We start from the raw sequence: 20,230 nt of genomic DNA, 5'->3' as shown, positions 1-20,230 counted from the left end.
AGCTTCTACAGATAATAAAGCCAGTTCTCTCTCTCTCTCTCTCTCTTTCGCTCAGTCTCGCTCTATCACTCAATAATTATCGAGTGGGGTGAGTGCCAGGGGTACAGACAAAACAGGTCACTGCATTGATGTGAACACTAGCTTCCCAGCAACTCGAAGAATAAAATATCTGCATCATAATGGGTCTGTCAAAAGATGACTGGTTCCTTCACTTTGCTTTTTTTTCCATGACAGGTCACTCCCGAGTCCCAGAGCGACTTTGGCAGTTACAACTGTACGGCCACCAATGTCATCGGCACAGAATCAAAGGAATTTATTCTGATTCAAGCAGGTTTGTGAATGTCCAGGCTGCACTTCAAATGAATGGCCAAATGAAAGTTAGGATTTCCCCTGTTAGCATATTAACAACACAATGTCAAGGTTTTAATAAAAGTATTCAAGCAGCATTTTTCACAAAGGCACAGGAAAGCACTTAACACAGAATGTCTTCATACAGGAAAACCACTTCGAAATTCCCTCTTAGTACTAATCTATAATCCACAAGGTACGCAAAAGGTAAATCACCCCCGGACAGCGTTTCCTTACGTTCAGATCATTGCCCGCACTCGTATTTTGTAGGCTGAGACTCTTGGGTAATAAAAGCAGCAGGGATATGAGTATCAGGCTGGAGTGTAGACGGTTAAATGCGACGCTGCCTCTGATATTTTTGGTGCTCTGTAAACTAGGGCAGATGTGAAATGGTGTGGAAGGCACAAGGCAGGGAGGTGATTATTTAGTCTCAAAGCGATGGGGCAGCGCAGCAGTGACGCCTTTCCTCCACATCACAGACTTAAGAGGTGCTCATTCCCACAATGGCACTTTATACAATCGGCACTCAGGGTTGGGGGACTGAATTTTATTCTGTGATTAAGTGGAAAAAATGGCTCTTTAAGCAAGCTTTACCAGGGAATTTAAGAGAGGTTTATTTTAAATAGGTCATTTCATACATTTGAATTCTTTAATTTTTCCTTTTCCCTCAGGTCTGCTTATATTACAAACTCATAATAGTGTTTCAAGACTAATTTTCAACCACTCTCTCTTTTCTTTGCTTCAGTCTCTTTTCTTTGTAAACAGATGCACACCTGAGTTTGTTGTTTTCGATTACAGTTATAGTTTTAAAGGTCCCATGTGTACTTTTTTGGAGGATCTATTGACAGAAATGAAATATAATATAAGTAACTATATCTTCATAGGTGTATGAAATTAGATAATTAAACGTTATGTTTTCATAACCTTAGAATGAGCTATTTCTATCTACATACACAGCTGGTCCCCTTGCATGGAATTCGTCACTTTGTTTCTACAGTAGCCCTACACGGACAAACCTTTCTACAGAGTGCCTTTTGTAAATATGTTATCTCCTTTGGCAAAGAATTGAAAGGTGACTTCATCTTAGTCCTGTGTCTGCCACCGTAGTGCTTCGAAAAGTGAGGGGGAGGGTTGAAGTGACCCATTGGTTGTAATTTGCAATCTCACCACGAGATGTCACTAAATTTCAAACACTGGACCTTTAAATCTCTAATAGTACACTGTGTTTCTAACACTGTGCTCTCTTGAAATAACATAAAGAGGGCCAGGTGTTTCCCGAAGCCAGGAACAGCACAATCTCTATAATTATCAGGAACAGCATGTATGGTTGGTTCTGTACTCCCAGTAGGCATCACAGACATCACGCTTCTAGGCAATATATTAGTTGGTCTACAATACATTCAACCTGCGGTTCAGGGGCAGTGCAATAACGGTTCCCTTGATGACACAAACCCACTTTCACTGTTTTTATTTCTGTATTGCCTCACTCTCATATTTGTGGTGTCCTTGTTGTGTGTGGTAAGGTAGTTAGTTATACTTCAGTGTTTGCTTATGTGTGTGCTAACATCTGTGTGTTCTCTAGATGTGCCTTCGGCCCCCTCTATCGATCGTGTGGAGCCGTATTCTAGCACAGCGGTGGTGGAATACGATGAACCCGCCGCCAACGGAGGAGTTCCCATCCTCAAGTACAAAGCCGAGTGGAGGATAGCAGGCCAAGACTGGACTGACAGAGAATTTGACGTCGGGGATGGTAAGTGTCCAAACATTTATTCCACACTTGAATGACTTCCTTTGAAAGAGAATGACCGCAGGTACCTCTCGATGTTTTTTCATTTACTGCAGAGAACAGAAGGATCTATAATGACACACATAGTCAGTATCACCGATAAACACTTTCCACAGCTGCTCGCCATTTCAAATGGTGGCAAAATAACCTTCCCCGCTGTCATAAATAGATCCTTTCAATGGCGATGTCGTCTGGCAAGCGTGAAATACGATGCAGAATTGACCAAAAATAGACGCGCAAATGTGGGTAAGGGGCAGGGTTCGCTTGAATGCTAAATAAGAGAGCTCGGAGCAGTTGTCACAGCCTGACATGTGCTCTGTTTGTCTGTGGGTACCGTCTCTATCTCAAGAGGAGAGATGTCAGTTTGCTCATTGCTGTCAGCCCGTTCGCTCTGCCAGACCTCCTTGGGACATGCGTCAGAACAAGCCTCACACACACAAGCTTCCTCTCACAAATAAGTCTACCAGCCACCTACACACACATCTCTGTTCAGCTGGTGCCTATTTGATCACTCAACCTTTTGTCAGGCTGTCTCTTGAGCATTAGACTTGCATGATGTAGTGCAGCCGTGAACGGTATCAAACGCATGGTACCAGATGCACTAGAATCAGTTGAGCATGTACGAAAAAAGCCACAAGCATCACGCCACGTGTGAGCAAATAATTGATTTGCGATTTAATATCGAATTGAGTTTGTCTTTGAATAAGTGTATTTCAATGATTCAGCTGAATTGATTCATAAAACGCTCGACTGTATGACTTTTGTGAGTAGAATTGGACAGCAGATAGTAACATGGAAACAACAATTAAGCTAAAAATATTTTTTTGTCTTGTTTTATGAATGAAAATAAAAATTAAGTAAGTAAATGTTTAAAACAAGAAAAAAGTTATCCTAGTAGGGAAACTTTTTAATAGGAAAATCCTTTTTCTAATTCAACTAATTATTAACTAATTCAAGATGATCTTTCTTACCCCATTGGGTAATTCTTTTTTTCTTTTAAACATAAACTTACTCAATTCTCGTATTTTCTCTTATAGAAAAATATCTTAGGTCACTTTCCTTGTCAAGTAAATGTATCTTTATTTTTATTTATATTTTCAATAGAAAACCAAAAATGCTAAGTTAGAAATATTTTTTTTTTAAACTTAAGTGCTTCAATTTTAAACAGACTTTTTGTAATGTGTTTTTGTCATTCAAAAGTGCAAAAACATGTTTCAAAGTGCACGCTATGAAGACACTTTGAATTTGTGAAAACGGTGACATCATGCACATGCGGATTACATGTTCAGACTTTACAGCTCTGTAGAAGTCAACTTTTCGAATTTTTTGTAAATTGTTGCTGTGTAAACGTACCCGCAGATCATAAACACATTAGATTTCTAAAGATATACTTCTGATTTACACTTTGGCACATTGAAGGGCAGATATTTTTACATGACTCCATTCCAAGTCAAACATTTTAATAGATCTCTTAAACTGTCATCCCTTAGGTCTCAATTTGATCAACCTCGTTGGGCTGAAGCCCGAGACTGTTTATGAGGTCAAGGTGTCCGCCATCAACGGAAAGGGTGAAGGAGAGAGCAGCCCACCAGAGACCTTTAAAACTCAACCTGTCCGTAAGTGCCTCCCTCTCCGTCTCTTTCTCTCTCCTTCTTTCTGTCTTTTTATCACATGACCCCAGCGCACTCTTTACCCATCACGTCCCCTCCTCAGTGCAGCAACAGACCTCACTACCCACAATGCATCCTGCCCTGGACCCTGCCAACCCTGCTGGATCTCGATCCAAGGAGATGCATTGCTTGTCCTTTGCGTGTGCTGCTGTGTTTGTATGTGTGTGTTTATTTAACCGTCCGTCTGTCTGTTTAAACACGTTTTTGAAGGTCATTCCCGAGTGTCACCACAGCTTCTCACCTCAGCCCTGCCTCCTGGTGATGGAGTGCTGCATCTGTACAGCTCGTTGGCTGGTGACAGCATGTGCCAGGCAACGGCTGTGTCTCTTGTGTCTATTGAGAGTTGTGCACTCTGTTAAGTGTTGTGCCTGTTGATAGGGCACTCTTCTGTAGGGTAGACGATGAAACTCTCATCCAGAATCGGATCAGGACTAGACTCTCGGAAAGGGTTTCTCCATCCATTATACAAGCTGATCTCCATATTGCTGGGATATCGAGATGCTTTCCATTAGTGTTTAAGCAGCTGTATATACTGTAATACAGAGGGTATATTACAGTCTGTATTGCAGTGTTATGTAATTGTTTTAAACATTCAAGGGTTCAGTTGTTTCAAAATTAATACTGTATGGCTGATAAGAAAAAGCTTTGTGGAATTCAATTGAGATTGTAGCACACTTTTTCTGTCTTGTATGCATTATATTTATAATTTAAAATGAAGAGACCATTCCATATTTTCATTTTATCAGCATTTCTATATATATTGTGGCCATTCCAGTACATGGTTTGTTGAATTTCAACAAAATCAAACCTCAGGAGTGACAAAGTCATCCAACAGCGACGTGAAAGACTGACAACATGACAACACACTGAAACTGTAATAAAATCAAGAATAATTTAGGACATTTTCCTAAATACATGTACAAACATTACTGTAGTATTGCTTATAAGTGAATATTAACTTAAAACAATAAAACAGAGCATCATTTCATTTTCTGTTATTATCTTTTCCTGTTTCTCCGGTTTTCAAGTAAATGGTAATTGAAACGATATTTTATTCGAAATTTGAGAGAAATATTTTTCATAGAAGGAAACAAAAATAGTAATTTTACCTAAACACATATCCATAAATAGTAAAATCAGAAAAACAAAAAATTATTTTGAAATGGTCTCTTGATTTTTTTACCCGGCTCTATATGCTTAAATATGTCATCATTTGACGTTCTAGTTGGCCTTTCAGATTGTTAATTTATAATGTGGTTCGTAATAGCAACCAGTTGAAATTATTCTACATGGTTTTTCACAATTTTCTAATTTTTTATTCTGTTTGGGACATTTATTTATTAGATGTATAAGAGAGGGAAGTGAAATGCGAGATTTATTTGCTTTCCTTAATAGACTCTGTGTTCTGGCGCTCTCCACATTACAGCAACATCATCCATATTTAATTTTGCATGCACTTTTCGAAACTCCTACAAATCTACAAGTTTAATTACTATGTGTCACACAAAGCTGTAAGCTTAGGATGTTCCGCCTGGAAGCAGATTAGAAAAGTCAGTCTGCAAGAAATGTGGGATGAGCAGAAACACAGTTTTACTTTGATTATTCAATTTCCTCTTACACTAGCGGGGATTAAATGATTGAAGTTTAAAATGCATGAAAAGTCTCTTTCCTTGTCACTGTATTAATCCAGTTTATTGATCCAATTCGCTTGATCCAGCCATACAAAAGTGCTTTGTAATAATGCTACAAAAATAAGGTCACACTGCTATAAGCTTGATTTCCGTTTGAATACCCAAAATAGATAAAAGGGTAAAACCAAAATACATGTTTATTTTTCTTTTGGTAGTACAATGTCTGATGTCTGGCAGGAGTGAACTGTTTTGTTGATGCACACACAGGCTGACATGTATTCTTATTATTTTGCTTATCACGTTTCATTTTTGCTTCAACACCCTCTGCTTTCACAGTCCCTACACTCCCCTCCTTATTTCTCAATAGCTAATTGGGTTACTCAAATTTGCCATTTTGGGTCTTCACAAACTATAATTGTTGTATATTCTATCTAAACAATAGTCAGCAAGGTGATTTTCTGGCTTGTTTATAAAATGATCCCCAAAATGGCGAGTTGAAATAGGCCCTTCACTCCATCTTATTCTTATTATTCTCACATCAGCTGATTTTTTTTATGGTTCTCATCATGTTTTCCATCTTGTTTTGTTCCATTGGACATCAGGCTCCCCTTTCAAAAGTAAGTGTTCCATTTCACTGCTTTCTTTCATTCTCCTGTCTGTTTGTTTTTCCATTTGCTCCCATTTCACCCGGTTTCTTGCAACACTCCTGCCAAATCTAAGCCTTTGAACAAGATAGTAGAGCTGTTTTGTGTTGATGTATTTCCTGTCAAAATATTTTAAAGCTAGTTGGAGGCATTTATTTACAATGTAATAGAGTAGAAGTGGTCATTCTAGAGAATGTTTGATTAGAAAAAATGATACGCCCCTACAAACACAAGGAGTCACTGATATTTTTGGGCCATCTTCCAAGATGAAGAAGCTTTGGATTTTGTCAACTTTTACTAGTGCGCTAGAATATAAATGATCTTTAGGCTAATGGACATAATAATAGAAGTAAAGGCTACAAAAATCCATATTTCATTTCGCAGGGTCTTTAAATAAAAATGTATTAAGAACAGAATGAGTCGTTTTTCTTGACGTGGACTTGAATAGCTATTTGCAATTTAAATGAAACTTCCACTGAATTAAAAAAAAAGAGGCTTCGATTGCAGCCTGTGCTTCAGAGGACTGTGACAGCTCACATTGTACCTCTTGTTGTATTTTCCAGATGGAATTCCTTTCTATAGCTCAAATGAGAATCAAGGTTTGCTGCAAGGTGATTTAGACCCGTGTTTGTTCGTTCCCGTCCTAGAGGCTCAAATTCCCCTTTTTATCCGACATCTAATAATGCACCTGCTTGAACTAAATCATGCGACATAAAACAATTAACGCATGATTAACAGACTGGTGCATTAGGTCGTGGGCTGAAAACGGAAAAAGTCTGGGTTCCCTGGGGTCTGTTGATGTAAAGCCACCATTTAAGCAAACATATTAGATATCCCCCTAGTCTGACTTTCTTTGGTAGTTATCTCCTCCCTCCGCTTCCTAAAAGAGCTCATAAAATATTCAAATTGACCAGGTCTCAAAACAAACAATTAGTTTTGCATCTGTAAGATAGGCCTGACCTTGTTTGCTAATGCTGGTGTTTAATTTAGAGTTTGTATACTGTGATTGTGTTTTGGACTGTAGGTCTCTACAATGACTGATGTTTGTTTACACAATAAAAAGCGAGCGACGTTTAGTATTGGTTGTGCCAAGGTTACGCTGTGATGAAGTTGCCGCTAATTTAATTGACAGTATTCTCTTGCTGGGACTCTCTATTGTCCTCATCATCCTGACAGTGACAGGAATCATTTGACCGAGGAAGCTTTCCCATGGTCATTACACAGAGCAATAAAAAGTGGCAATGGGTGAGGCAGAGACCGTGTCTTGTAATGGTAATGTGATGTGGTCATGCTTAGGGTAGATGGATGGCATTGTCCGTTCTCTCTCCAGCATACCTGTGAGATTTGAGAGGTGATTTGTGGGACAATGATCCAGGCGCTCCAAACACTGACCGGTCATTTGTCAATTTGCGCTTGACATGTCGAAACCCTGGTGACAGCCAGGAGAGGGTCTACTTGTCAAAAACTGTAGATAACAGTACAATTTGAAGACTTGAATGTTTTTTCTCTATTTCAACATAAACGGTCATAACAACTCATTTGTTATCTGAAAAAAATGAGTGTTTATATCCAACTCATGAAGTGACTTTTTATAACTTAGAAAGGTTTGACAGATTGTCTCATCCGTTATGAAGCAAGAGCAACTTTTCAGCGAGTGGCAAAGTTTGACACAGATGGAGCTTCGAAGAAAGTATTCGGAAGCCCTCGCAGGTGCATGTCAGAGATTTATCACCACAGGCCGTGCCACAGTCTCAACCAATGGAGTGCTGAAAGAAGTCGAGAAGACAGACACAGTGTTGCTAGCGGCAGAAGTGAGATCCTGCTTCCTCCGGTGCAGATATCTGCGCCTCTGGCCCTCTCCAGCAAATCCTTTAGAAATTGTTAAACAGCACTGTATAGTTCACATTATTGTGGAAAGTGTTGCAGGGACCGGCCATTCAAAGTAAGTGAGCACCCTTTTCATTTTAGAAAACTGTGAATAAAGAGGCTGGGATTGCGTATGGAGATTGAGTGATGACAAGGCTAGCCGGGATTGTCACGTACTGTAGAGAGGAGATAGAGAGGAGCTGAGACCTTTGCGAATATTTTGATGGATAATCCACCTCTGCTGCTCATGTCTTCAATTTAAATATTCACAGAGTCAAATAGAGAGTGCATAACTCTGTGATGGGCCTTTTGATGGCTAGGGTCATCCCTGCTCCCAGAGGGCAAGTAGACACCACCTGACCGTTTTTGATATGAATGTGAACACCGTGGACCACAGCAGGGGCCTGAAGAGACAAAGTAAAATTCCACTTTGATCCCACAGTAGATTATAGCCCTGTAAAGGAGGGCAGCGTAAGGCAGGGCAATGCATTCGTGCAGTCGAGTCAACAGTATAGTTGAATTTAACCGATATATTTAACCTCCAGTGTAAGAGTTTGGGTAGCACTGAGATAACCGGATTGAAATGTCAGCTATTTCTGTATGTACAGAACGTAGATGTGATGCATCTGGCTGCAGGAGTGGGAAACAATTTTGTAGTCAGTATGCAAGTTGGTTTTTGTGAGTATGTCTGTCTCCTGAAATTCAAACGCATGACCTTGCTGTTGTTAGAGCCATGCTCGGCCACCGTTTAATGCAGTTGGAAAGGGTGCATACACTAGTGAGCGCATACTCTTAAACAGGTTATGTGGGACTTGCGTTTGTACCCTGAGAGATGACTGTAACTATATCTATTGCCCGACACATCTGGTGGGCCTCGGTGGTTTCTCTGCATCACTGCCGGTGAATACAGCTCTCGCAGATAGAGACACAGGCCAGTGACCTACCAGATGGTCTGTGTGCTCAGGTGCTGTTCTAGAGCCCTTTAATTGTGATTTCCTCCGAAAAAGCATTAACATCCCCTTCATTCCCCTTGACATGAAACACTCATGATATGATAATCCTTATTATTCTGCAAAGCAATTTTCTCTGACTCTGGTTTCTCTGAGACACTGCATGCACTGAACTCTACCCTCTACTTTGAGATATCTGAACAAAGTAACTACCCCTCAGCATTTAATCAGACGGAGGCGGATAATGCAATTCTATTTGAGCATGGATTTTATCGTCTGTACACTTGTAGACAAAATTGTATAACAGGGCAGAGTTGTGTTAGGTCAATGAGCCTGCAGTGTCTACAAAGAAAGCGAGTACTGAATGGGGGGAGATAACAAGTGGGTTCCATGTGGTACTTTTGATGCTGAAATAAAGCTGACTTAATTGATGTGCTGTTAATCCTCAACAGAATTATTTATACTCATAAAAGTATTATTGGGCTGTACTTCACATACAAAATGAAATTGTGGGCAGTGTATCCACACATTTGAAACTGGCTTTCTGATGCTAAATTCAACTCTTATGTTGTATAAAAAACAAACTAATTGAGTGAAATCTTATAAAGTGCCAAAATAATCTAACAGAATCTCTTGCGATTAACTCATTTATTACATTATATTAATGAATATGTAATCGTATGTAACATTGTGTTTGCGTTATGTTCAAAGCATTGAAGACCAGTGACTGCAATGATGTTAGACTAGAAATTACAAATTATGTTAATACTTTTTTTTGTGAATTTAGCCATTGTCCAGATAAGCACATGCCTCACCACATCAAATATCCAACATTATAGAAATTATTCCTTTTCATATCATCTTTTAGGGCACTTTATTTAAAGCATTGACTCTCATTTGCAAAGCATGTTGTGAAAATGATGTAGACACAAATTAATTAAAAAAAGTATAAATTGATGGCATGCTTTGAAACACTTTTTGTGACAAAACAGTTTATGTCAAGTATCATATTACAACACATGGCAGAAAACATTGTTGAGAGTACAATGCCGTCTATGCCACTTTTTGTTTCCAAGTATATACAATTCCCTGAAATAAATGTACAACGGAGAAGAGAAAAAACGAGATTAAAACATAAACCCTGCCACCTTCAGTCAAACGGTCTTTGAAACTCTAAAAAGTTTTGTCATCCGTCAGGCAGTTGGCTCTCAAACAGGCCACGCCTCTGCTTAATTGAGTTAAGCTAAAGGGAGGAAATGGAAGATATTTTGCCCTCTATCATATTATTACCTTCCACTCAAAGTACTTATCATTATACTCCACGGCTCTGAGGTTGAGCTCAATGAAAGGCAGCCTTCTCTCAGATTAGCCAGAAGATGAGTGTATATTGAAGGTGATTGAAGCTGTCTGAGTCACTAGCAGTAATGCACTTCCAGAAAAATATGTCACTTGGGGAATCAAGCAGCGTCTTTGAGGTTTGATGTCTGAGGTGCAAACCACGGCATTTAAATGAGGGTTATTATGGATGCCCTTAAGCCTGTTAGCATAAGGCAGGTTATGGACGCTGTCGTCATAAACGTTAAGTTGTTTTTGTACGGTGGAGCTGGAGAAACGGATGTTCTAGGAAATGTTTTTGTCCTCTTGTTTAGAGTTGTGGTGTCAAAAATATGTCCTTTTTACTTAATTGCTGGCCCATGAAGCAACATGTTTCAAATGTGGTTAGGTTCATTTGAATTCATGATGCTGTTTTTGATGCACTCAAATACTGTCCACTACATGGCCAAAAGTATATTATTTTCAAGGAATATTAAAGAATAACAAATATCCCTACTAGTTAAATGCTTTTCAGATATTTGGAAGAATGTTTGTAACCAAACAACGGCAGTACGCATTGACTTTGTTGGTTATGTATTGTTGGTTTTGCATCCATACAATAGAAGTAAATGGGTATCGCCGTTGTTCAGTTACCAACATTGTTCAAAATATCTTCTTTTGTGTTCTGTTTGAGAAAGTAAGTCATACAATTTCGAAATGACAAGATGGTGAGGAAATGATGACCGATTTAAAATTTTGGGTTGAACTGTCCTTTAAATTGTGCCTTACCTTAAATTATTTGCCATGCTTTTACTTTTGCCCATGTAGTGTTTGTTTGCATCTATACACTGTGACACTATTTAATTTGGGCTGCTTGGAGCTCTGCTTTTGGACTGCTGGATAAATATCACTACGGTGTGATGTGCACTAGTTAGCTCTTACGTAACTGCTCTGAAATGTTAAGATGGAGTCCTATTGGCTCTACTATCACGACGGCACAACGGAAGCATATCTCACCATGTTCTCACCATCTTCCAGTGTCTCCAGAAACTCCAACTTCCATTCCTCCAACAACCGCAGACCTTAGTGAGTATGCCGACTGAGTGCCGTGTTGTTTGCCACTTTTATCCGTCTGCTACACGTTAAGCGTCTCACCTAGTCCTGGTGTCAACAAAGCTGGTGCTCACAATAGAAAGAGAACACGCATCTGTAGTAGAGGTGACATATTTAGTGAGGGCTTGGGGAATGAGACGGACCCGTAACGGGTGGGACTGTCCTCATAGACCCTAAGCCTCCATAGAGAACCATCACTAACATCAGCTTGTAGATTCGCTCACCTGTCTAACATGTCACTGCATGGTAGACATACAGGAATATGACTCGATACGCCTTTTGTCCTTAAGTTTATTGGTTAACCTTTGAATTATTGCTGTTTAGACATGTGCTGATTTATCATGCCTTTGGATATGCTAACCGTGGTTTCAATCTCTCTTAATATTTCATAACAGCATGGAGTGCTGTTCTCATAGTGTGCACTATGATATATTAATGAGATGTGTTGCATACTTGAATGTGAAAACTAATGACTCTGTCCTCACAACATTAAGCAAGATGGTAATATTAGCATTCTCAGGGGTCGCCGTTTCTACAAAATCCTTCAAAGATGTAAGAAAGTAGTCATTTAGCAGATGCTTTTATCTAAAGTGACTTGTACTACACAAGACTTGGAGAAATTTGGGTTGTTGTTTGCAGTGCTTAAAAAACATTTGCGAAACCTTATGGGTTGCCCCTCGCTGGGATTTAACCCGCAGACTTTTGGCGACAAAGCCTACTACTTTATTTTACAGAATTGTACTGTAAATACAATGTTTTGCACAAAGCTCTGCTTCTGTTCATGTGAGTTTTTAAAGAAATGCTATAACATGCTCTCTTACTTTTCATGATCCTTCAGAAGATTCCATCAAGCGTTAGACTTAAAATAGAGTTTTCTGACTGCAAGGGTTATACCTGATCTCTCATCAAATGGACCACAAATTGGGAGGATCTAAAAAAGGTTTTCACAGAGAGATTGTTCCCTTTGAGAGACAGCTATTCTGTCTTATTCAGACAAAGATATGACAGGGTCTTTATCTAAGAACTAGGCATTGTTTGACTATTGTGTGCTGAGCTGACATTGAATGGCAGGTTTAAAATGTACAAAAGTAGAACTTCTTTACACATCAAAGAAGTTAAAATCTAGTCATTATTATGATTTTGTGAGTATTTGATAGAGAAACAAACAAAATATCTGTTTCTCGTCTGATGATAATGAGTCCTATAAATCAGCATGAATATTTCAGACATTATAAATTGCTTGACAGCAAGGGTTTGTAAAGGACCCTGGTGGTTTAGAAGACTCTTGTTTCATACAGAGTGAATGTGTGGTGTATTTTGTGGATGTGTAATGCGTTTTTTCTTTTTAGATTAATCTGTGAGCGAACTTAGATTTGGATCTTGCATTTATTTTATTTACCGTTCCAGTGGATGAAATTTAGCAGCATCTAGTGGTGAAGTTGGGAATTTTAACTATCGACTCACTCACCCTTCGAATCACTACTGTGGTTGATACAGGACTAAGATGTTGATGCGCTTTTGCTTCTTTGCCGAAAGGAGATAACGTATTTACGAAAAAAAAGCTCTGACGAGCAGTTTGTCCATTTTGGGCTTCTGTAGGAACAACATGGGGAATTCCATGTAGGGGACCCGCAGTGTATGTAGATAGAAATAGCTCATTCTATGATAGCAAAAACACTTCATTATGCAAGGTCTTTATACACCTTGGAAGACATAGTTATGCATATTATGTTGCAATTCTGTCAATAAACCCTTAAAAAAATTACACATTGGACCTTTAACTAAATATATACATTTTGCTACAATTCTTGAAGTATATATATGCCCATCATGTCTAGCCGTTGACCTGTATTTTAGATACCACTACACTTCAGTCTTGTCCACATCCATGTGATGGAGGATCCCATTTGATCCCCCTTTAGTCCTCTCGGCTGCAGTCCTGAGCTCATATATATTTTCTCATGCTAAATGTGCTGATCTTCATTTGGATTTTATCTTTCATTTCTTGGTGGAAAAGATCATGGGAAGGGGGCTTTGATCCTGGATCAGCATTGGCTGTTATAGTATGAAACCTTTCATGCAGCCCTGACCTGAGACCAGTCTTTACCTTTTATGCTTCTCATGCACTCATTCTGTAGTATCTAGTTCCCATGTTACACAACATACCGTGGTGCTAGAGGATGCTGTAATTATCTATTCTGCATTATCAACGCCACAGAGTTTCCTCTGCCTTCGGCCGACCTGCTGGGTTGTTTTAAAGCGCTGTTGATGACATGCAGTCTTCTCAAGAAAATATCATTCAATATATTGCACTAGAGCTGTTTTTAAATCCTAGTCAGAGGAAATACTGTTCTCTGTCAAATAGATTCATAAAGCAATTTGGACCATAATCTTGCAGTGCATAGTATAAATGAGCTCTGAGACAAGTTGATATCTGGCCGTTTTTTTTCTTTCTTTGATTTGTATTCGTACTACGATTCGCAAAACCTCAGTCCCGGAATTGCTTTATGGATCATTTCCATTGAGTTCTTTACACACTATCTAATGTTACCAAGACGTATTTGTTTATAATTTGTGTTTTCTTTTTGTTGTTTGTGTACTTTTTGGTCTTAACACGTTTCATTCTCTTGTTCCATGTTTGTTTAATTTTTTCAATGTTTTGTATTTTCCATGTGACCCACTCCCCCCTTCCACTTTCCTTTCAACCAATCATGTACGTGCGTTTCATGTGACTGTGTCATATGACTCTTGCATGGTGCTGGTGATGTCGTCTTCGCTGGTGAACAGAAGGTAATTTTTTGTTGATTTACGTTTTTATTTATTTGGTCCGGCTTCCATTAAGAGCGAAAACAAAGCTGAAGTTAATGAGGGCAGGGTATAGGAAACGCCCACCCGATACCATCAAGATTTACAAGCCTTTTCATATTCGAGTCAATCATTTTTCAGACGCCTTCAGCCGCCCACTTTATATTCTGCCGAGACAGAATCCCAAAGCTTAGGCTCCTGCAGTAGCACTTGCTGCGAAGTGATCTGCATGTTGAATTTAGTTATTGATTTTCAATTTATAATATACTCTTCTGACTTTGAAAGCACTTCCCCTCCCATCTTCTAAACTTTTTTTAATAAATGATAAATAACTTTTAAGAGTAAGTAAACTTTGGAGTTTGGACTGATGTCCAAAACCGAGTAAGAAATTTGCTTAGACTTTTAATGTGAAGTGCATTGTTAAACAATACTTTAAAAGTTGACTCAAGTACGGCATTCGTAGGATGATTTCTTCCCGAATACTGTGAACACGGGTACCTTTACACATTTTTCTATTTATTTGAGCAGACAGATAGAACAACATTGGCGTAACAAATGTCATGCAGTTTTGGGGCGGGACCCTTATCATCATCACAGTTCAATAATATTATTTTGTTTATTAGTGCATTATCATTAAATAAAAATAGATCTTTGTTATGAAAACTGCATATGAAAAATGATGCAAAATCTGAAAATTGTGCTGCTTTAACTGCGGTGTGTGTTTTGCATCCCACAGGGACTAACAACAGCACTAAACTATTATAACTGCATGAACACATTCACACACGCAGTTCTGTTCTGGCTTCTCTATTTCTCAACCCAGTTTCTTGCATGGACTAATTGTCTGTTTTTGTCTCATGAATACACCCACTGTCACTGTCCTCCACTGGTACATGAAAATACAAAGAGAACATGAACAGCCTCACATGTATTTTGAGCAAGTTCCTGCTTTTTTTCTTTCCTGAATATATCTTTAACAAGACATTTGGTTTGAGATGAGATGTTTTTGTTTTTACCTACTAAAAATGTCAATGATCAATCATTATTTTTATTCATTGTAGGTTATTGAATTAAAACACCAGTGTACCTGAGTCCTTTGCATGATAGAGCATGGGTCCTGTTTCCCTCCTTCTCTTTGTAACCCTAATGTATCACTGTTTTTGTCTTCTTAGCCTCTGGAAATCCTTCACCTAACTGGAATTAATGTTCATGACGGGTCTCAGATAACATGTTTAACTGACATTACTCTGCACTGTTTGTCTTCATATTAACTTGTCTTCATTTAAATTGCAGCATTTGGTTACAAACCTTAATCATGTATTCATTCATTATGAGGAAAAAGCTTAGGCCTGTTTTCTTGCATGTCTGAACTAACTGCATCATGGTGTGAATATCTCCAAAATGTCTTTCAGTTCACTATAAAACTCTCAAATAGGTCAATATATCAGGACATGGGATCATTTTTACAATACGCCTGGATGCAAAATATCAAATGTTAGTTGGTCCTTGTAGGAGTGTTCTGGGTTCAAGTTTAGCTCCTTTGGTGTTGTTGCATAACATCATTTTGAATCATTTTCAGCGATGCACTTGCAAAAGAAGTTTACAAGTATTTTTGTTAAAGCACTTTCATTTATTATTCAGTAAATTCATATTTTGAGCTATAAAGTTGTTTTAAGTGCGGAGCTACTTTTTTAGATGGATGAATTTTTGGTCTTGTTTTTCAGATTTAAATCCTGAGTTTACTCCATAAAAGGATGCTAAACGTGTACTTAATGTCAAGTTGTTTTCTGATATTCTTTCACATATTTTGCAAACGCTAAAAAGTTTAACCCTTTTTATTAGCTTTACAACAAAATTGAAAAACTGCTAAGTTGAGCATTTGTGCTCACTTTAAACAAATGGGTCAATGACAAATTAGGTTCTATAAACAAAAAACATCCTTAAAAATGGATGCAAGGAATATTTTTGAGCCAGAAACAAGTTTTTATACAGGTTTGATGACATTTAAGAACATGCAACTAATATTTTTGAAATTTGTTTATAGGATAGGTTTCAAATATACAATAATGCCATAGTGTGTTATTTAGAATTGTAATATTTTAAACATATTTCTTAATAGCTGTTTTAATCTGTTTGTTTGTTTGTTTGGACAGTTGCACTTCTTATAGAATAATGTGACACATGTCATTAATGTATCAAGTTATTTGAAAAAGAAATAATATAATATTTACTGCTTGTTCTTCTGTTGCAAGTGCCTTACTATACTTATATTTATCTGTTGGTGTTAAGCAATATTGTTTTCTTTAGTTAAAGCTACCACAAATACTACTGATAGAGCTAGTATTGAACCTCAAACATTCCTTCTAATCTCTCTAGGTTAACATTAAGAGATCCTCTGGCCTCTACTTTAAATTCATCCCATTTGGCATGTTTTGTATATTTGCCGGTATTTACCCAGTGTCCCGTTTATTCCTAATAGGGTCTCTTGTCAAGCCGCTCTTTATGATGATTAATGGGAGCAGAGCACTGTGCTTCTCCTGGGTTCTTTAGTGACACAGGTAGACAGTTAACATCTCAAACAAGCTCCTAACAGCACATATTTCCTCCCCCTTTGGCCCGATGATATTATTAAAAGCAGTAGCGAAAAATCTCGGATCAAAGTGTAGAGGCTAATTAAGGGAGTGCTGTCATTAAATAGTGGGCAAGTGGAGATAACAAGATCCCCCTGAGACTGCATTACGGTACAACTCTCCCTCCATCTGTGCCACCAAACCAGGTCCAAGCTCTCATTACAGCCCTCCTCATGACCCTGTATCTAACAAGAGCCAAGCGTTTTCATTAATGTACCACATTTGGAGAGATGGGAGGCAGAAGTCATCATTATGTTGCCAAAAAGCCCCAGCAATGAGACGTCTCGACAACCAAAAAATTAGAAAATTCCGGGATAAAGTGATTCAACTGTGAAACATTACATCTCGCCCTTTGATCGTTAATTTAATGTTTTGTTGTTGTGTGTGGTTTTGCACAAGCTTTGATTTACTGTTTAATGGCCCTTTAAATTCTCCCGTCAGGTCAACACTGTCAATTAATTCTTGACTCAAATTAGCTAAGCGTTTAATTAGCTAACCTTTTTCCATACTACATGTTTGAAGATAATGACTACATTGAGGGTCATAAATCTGAAGTTAAAGGATTAAGAAACAATATAGTATTCAGTGTTTTTGTTATGTTTTCAAGTCAATATATTTTTGACATTGCTTGAATAGAGAGGAAAAGTTAAAAGGAATAAAAGGAATACTTCATCCTGTTGTCATAGTTTAGTCACCATTGTGTCTTTTAAACCCCTAAATGAAACAAAAATGTATTTTTAGGGCTGTCAAAAGATTAATCGCGATTAATCACATCCAGAATTTGTGTTTACAATATAAATGTTTTCTGTATTTGTATGTATAAACACAAAAACATGGACATAATTGTGCATATATCCATGAAATATTAACATGTATTTGCCAATAATTGAATTGATAAATTATTTATTTTTATTTTTCGTAAACACATACATGTATGCGTATGTGTTTATAGACACACCGTTTTATTCTGAATGCGATTAATCACGATTAATCATTTTACAGACCTTTTTTTAACCATTAGGATGTACCTGTCTTACATCATTAGGAAATAGCTTTCCTGTTCATGTTTTAACTCCACTTATAACAAAATATAGTCAGGTTTGCGCTTATAATAAAATAAAAATGTTCTCTAAAAATGAGAGTTAATACAACACATATTTACTTTCTCTAATAAATGTGCCTTGTTTTAAAGATGCTTCGATATGTTTACTTGAAAATCTGACAAATGTACTGAAAATAAACTAGTATTGGAGATGTTCACCTGAAATACTTTTGGGTAAGAGGCGCATTTTAAATGTGAGCAGTCAATCAGTGCTGCTGTCCCTAACACCACTTTTCTGGCCATTTTCTCCCCAGGGGAACCCAATCCTCCCAAACTCGAGGCTACACCACAATCCCCAGGCAACGAGATGAAGATCTACCTGATCAAGCAGGACGATGGGGGCTCTCCCATTAAACACTATCTTGTGCGCTACAAACCTGTGAGTATGATGGGACATGAGGTAACATACCATCTCAACGGCTGAATTATTTAAATCACTATGCATTGGTCCCCCTATAACTAGTCTGCTCCTGTGTATCTGCAGAAGCTTCGCCAGCACTGGAAGCCAGAGTTCCGCCTGCCCAATGGCAGTGAGTACGTTGTCCTGAGGGATCTGGAATGGAACACGGACTATGACATCTCCGTTGTGGCCGAGAACCTGCGAGGCAAATCTGAACCTAGAATCCTGTCCTTCAAGACCTCGCCAGAGCCCACCGCCATTCCAGGTACCATTCCGATCCTGAACCCGCAGCCCATGCCAACCATTTGCCGCCAACAAGCCTGATCCCCCCCTTCACCCTAACCGCCATCCTACTCCAGATCTTGTTGTGGATTACCGTGGCCACCCTTGTGTCTTTTCAGGTTGTGGCCTGGCCTCCCCTAGCGAGTGTTTTGACACAATCTAAGAGTAATAAATAATGATAGAGTGACCAATGTCTATGAGAGATAGCCATGGGTTAAGCCTAGAGACCTGGCATCAGCTCAGGAGCACGGAGTATCTCTCCAGAGTTTTGACCCCTCTGACAGCTTCCCTTTCGAGTCTTGCAGTCAGCTATATTGCTTGTCTCAGATCAATTGCAGACGATATCATTACAGATTTTTTATTTGGGAGGCAAAAAGCCACAGCAGGTCTGTTATCCATCCATCCCCAACATCTACTATAGTACCACCTCAACCACGGGCTTGCTGGGTTTGTGCTCCGTTGGCTGGGCTGCGCTTTTGTTTTCTTGAGAGCTGTTTTCCCACTGATAAAACCTGGGCATTAGATCATCTCTTATTATCTCTCTCGCTCTTGCTCCTATCTGTTTTTTTGAGGCTGGACTGAGGCTGAAGTTCAGGCTCATTGCAACAGAGAGAATAAATTGGCCTGACTATCTGCCCGTACTCAGTGGGGATGCATCCTCTGGTTTTGCATGATGGCGCCTCAACAGGATTAATGGTTTAATGCTTTACTGAGGACCTAACAGGCATCTGCCGGTGCATGGCCAAGAGACTTGCTTTTTTTCTCATTCGCTTAGTGGGAAGCAGCCATATAGCAGTGGGAGCTTTGGATCTCATAGCACTTGCCCAGCGCAGGTTCTGATGTGCAGAAATCTTTTCTTGTTCATCCTTTTCTCTCTGTGCCCGCGGAACCTCGCCAAGTTTACACATGGCAGTGCCGGAGCTGTTAACCTCAAAGTGTAACTTTTGGATGTGCGATAAAACAGCCGGCTTTATTTTTAGCTGATTTGTTTTAGCATCTGCATTGCCTCAGCCAGAACATCTGCGTTTGTAAAAAAGCAATTCGCACATCTATCTTGGCTTATATTTCGGACAAACGGGTTAGAATCGTGCAGGTCCAGAACGTGTAGTTCAGAGGCTTTATTCTGGAGGAGCACATTTTCCTTCCATGCATAAGAAGGACACTTGGCAGACAGTGAAGGCGACACACTGAGAGTTTGGCAGGGATTAAAATAGGAGGCCAAGCGTGGCAAAGGGTTGAGCTCAATCCTGGCCATGAAACCAATGCCCGAGCTCAACTTCCTGTTATCCAAATCTCCCCAGCTACAGTTGACATGGAGTTAAGACAATGCAAGTTAACTTTATGCAGTTTAAATAACATTGTAAACTTAGTCAGTCACCCAGTCCATCCTTTACACTGTATTGCATCTCAACCTGTTTGTTTCACCTTGTGGTCCGACCTTGCGACATTTCCCTGGTGTTTGCAGTTTAGAAAGATCTGTTTATTAATATATGCAGGTGATTTCATAGAGCTGAAGTGTGTGATTTTTAAAATGTTAAATACTTCATCCCAGCTAAATATGCATACAGAAGTGACATTTGTAGGTTGATTTTCCTGCAAAGTGTGAAAGAAGACTTTTCAGAACAATGCTATTGTTATTTTAGAATATTAAACAGCCCAACATAGTGGCATTGGAATACATTTGGGGTA

The 20,230-nt window shown here is 38.8% G+C and overlaps 1 protein-coding gene across 6 annotated transcripts in view; it reads left to right on the top strand.

Annotated features, from left to right (window-relative positions):
- The window catches only part of ncam1a (neural cell adhesion molecule 1a), a 187,147-nt gene that overhangs the window by 152,361 nt on the left and 14,556 nt on the right, over window positions 1-20,230 (top strand). For all 6 annotated transcript variants that reach the window (XM_056732029.1, XM_056732027.1, XM_056732031.1 and 3 more), the window contains 5 exons: window positions 235-331; window positions 1,931-2,098; window positions 3,625-3,750; window positions 18,114-18,238; window positions 18,344-18,524. In XM_056732029.1, the coding sequence (XP_056588007.1) occupies window positions 235-331; window positions 1,931-2,098; window positions 3,625-3,750; window positions 18,114-18,238; window positions 18,344-18,524 (697 nt within the window). The remainder of the gene's footprint in view (window positions 1-234; window positions 332-1,930; window positions 2,099-3,624; window positions 3,751-18,113; window positions 18,239-18,343; window positions 18,525-20,230) is intronic.

The sequence above is a fragment of the Triplophysa dalaica genome, chromosome 19 (assembly GCF_015846415.1).
Source record: "Triplophysa dalaica isolate WHDGS20190420 chromosome 19, ASM1584641v1, whole genome shotgun sequence".
Classification (NCBI taxonomy): domain Eukaryota; kingdom Metazoa; phylum Chordata; class Actinopteri; order Cypriniformes; family Nemacheilidae; genus Triplophysa; species Triplophysa dalaica.
The sequence above is the reverse complement of the archived record's forward strand: the minus strand, read 5'-3'. Positions and strand labels throughout refer to the sequence as shown.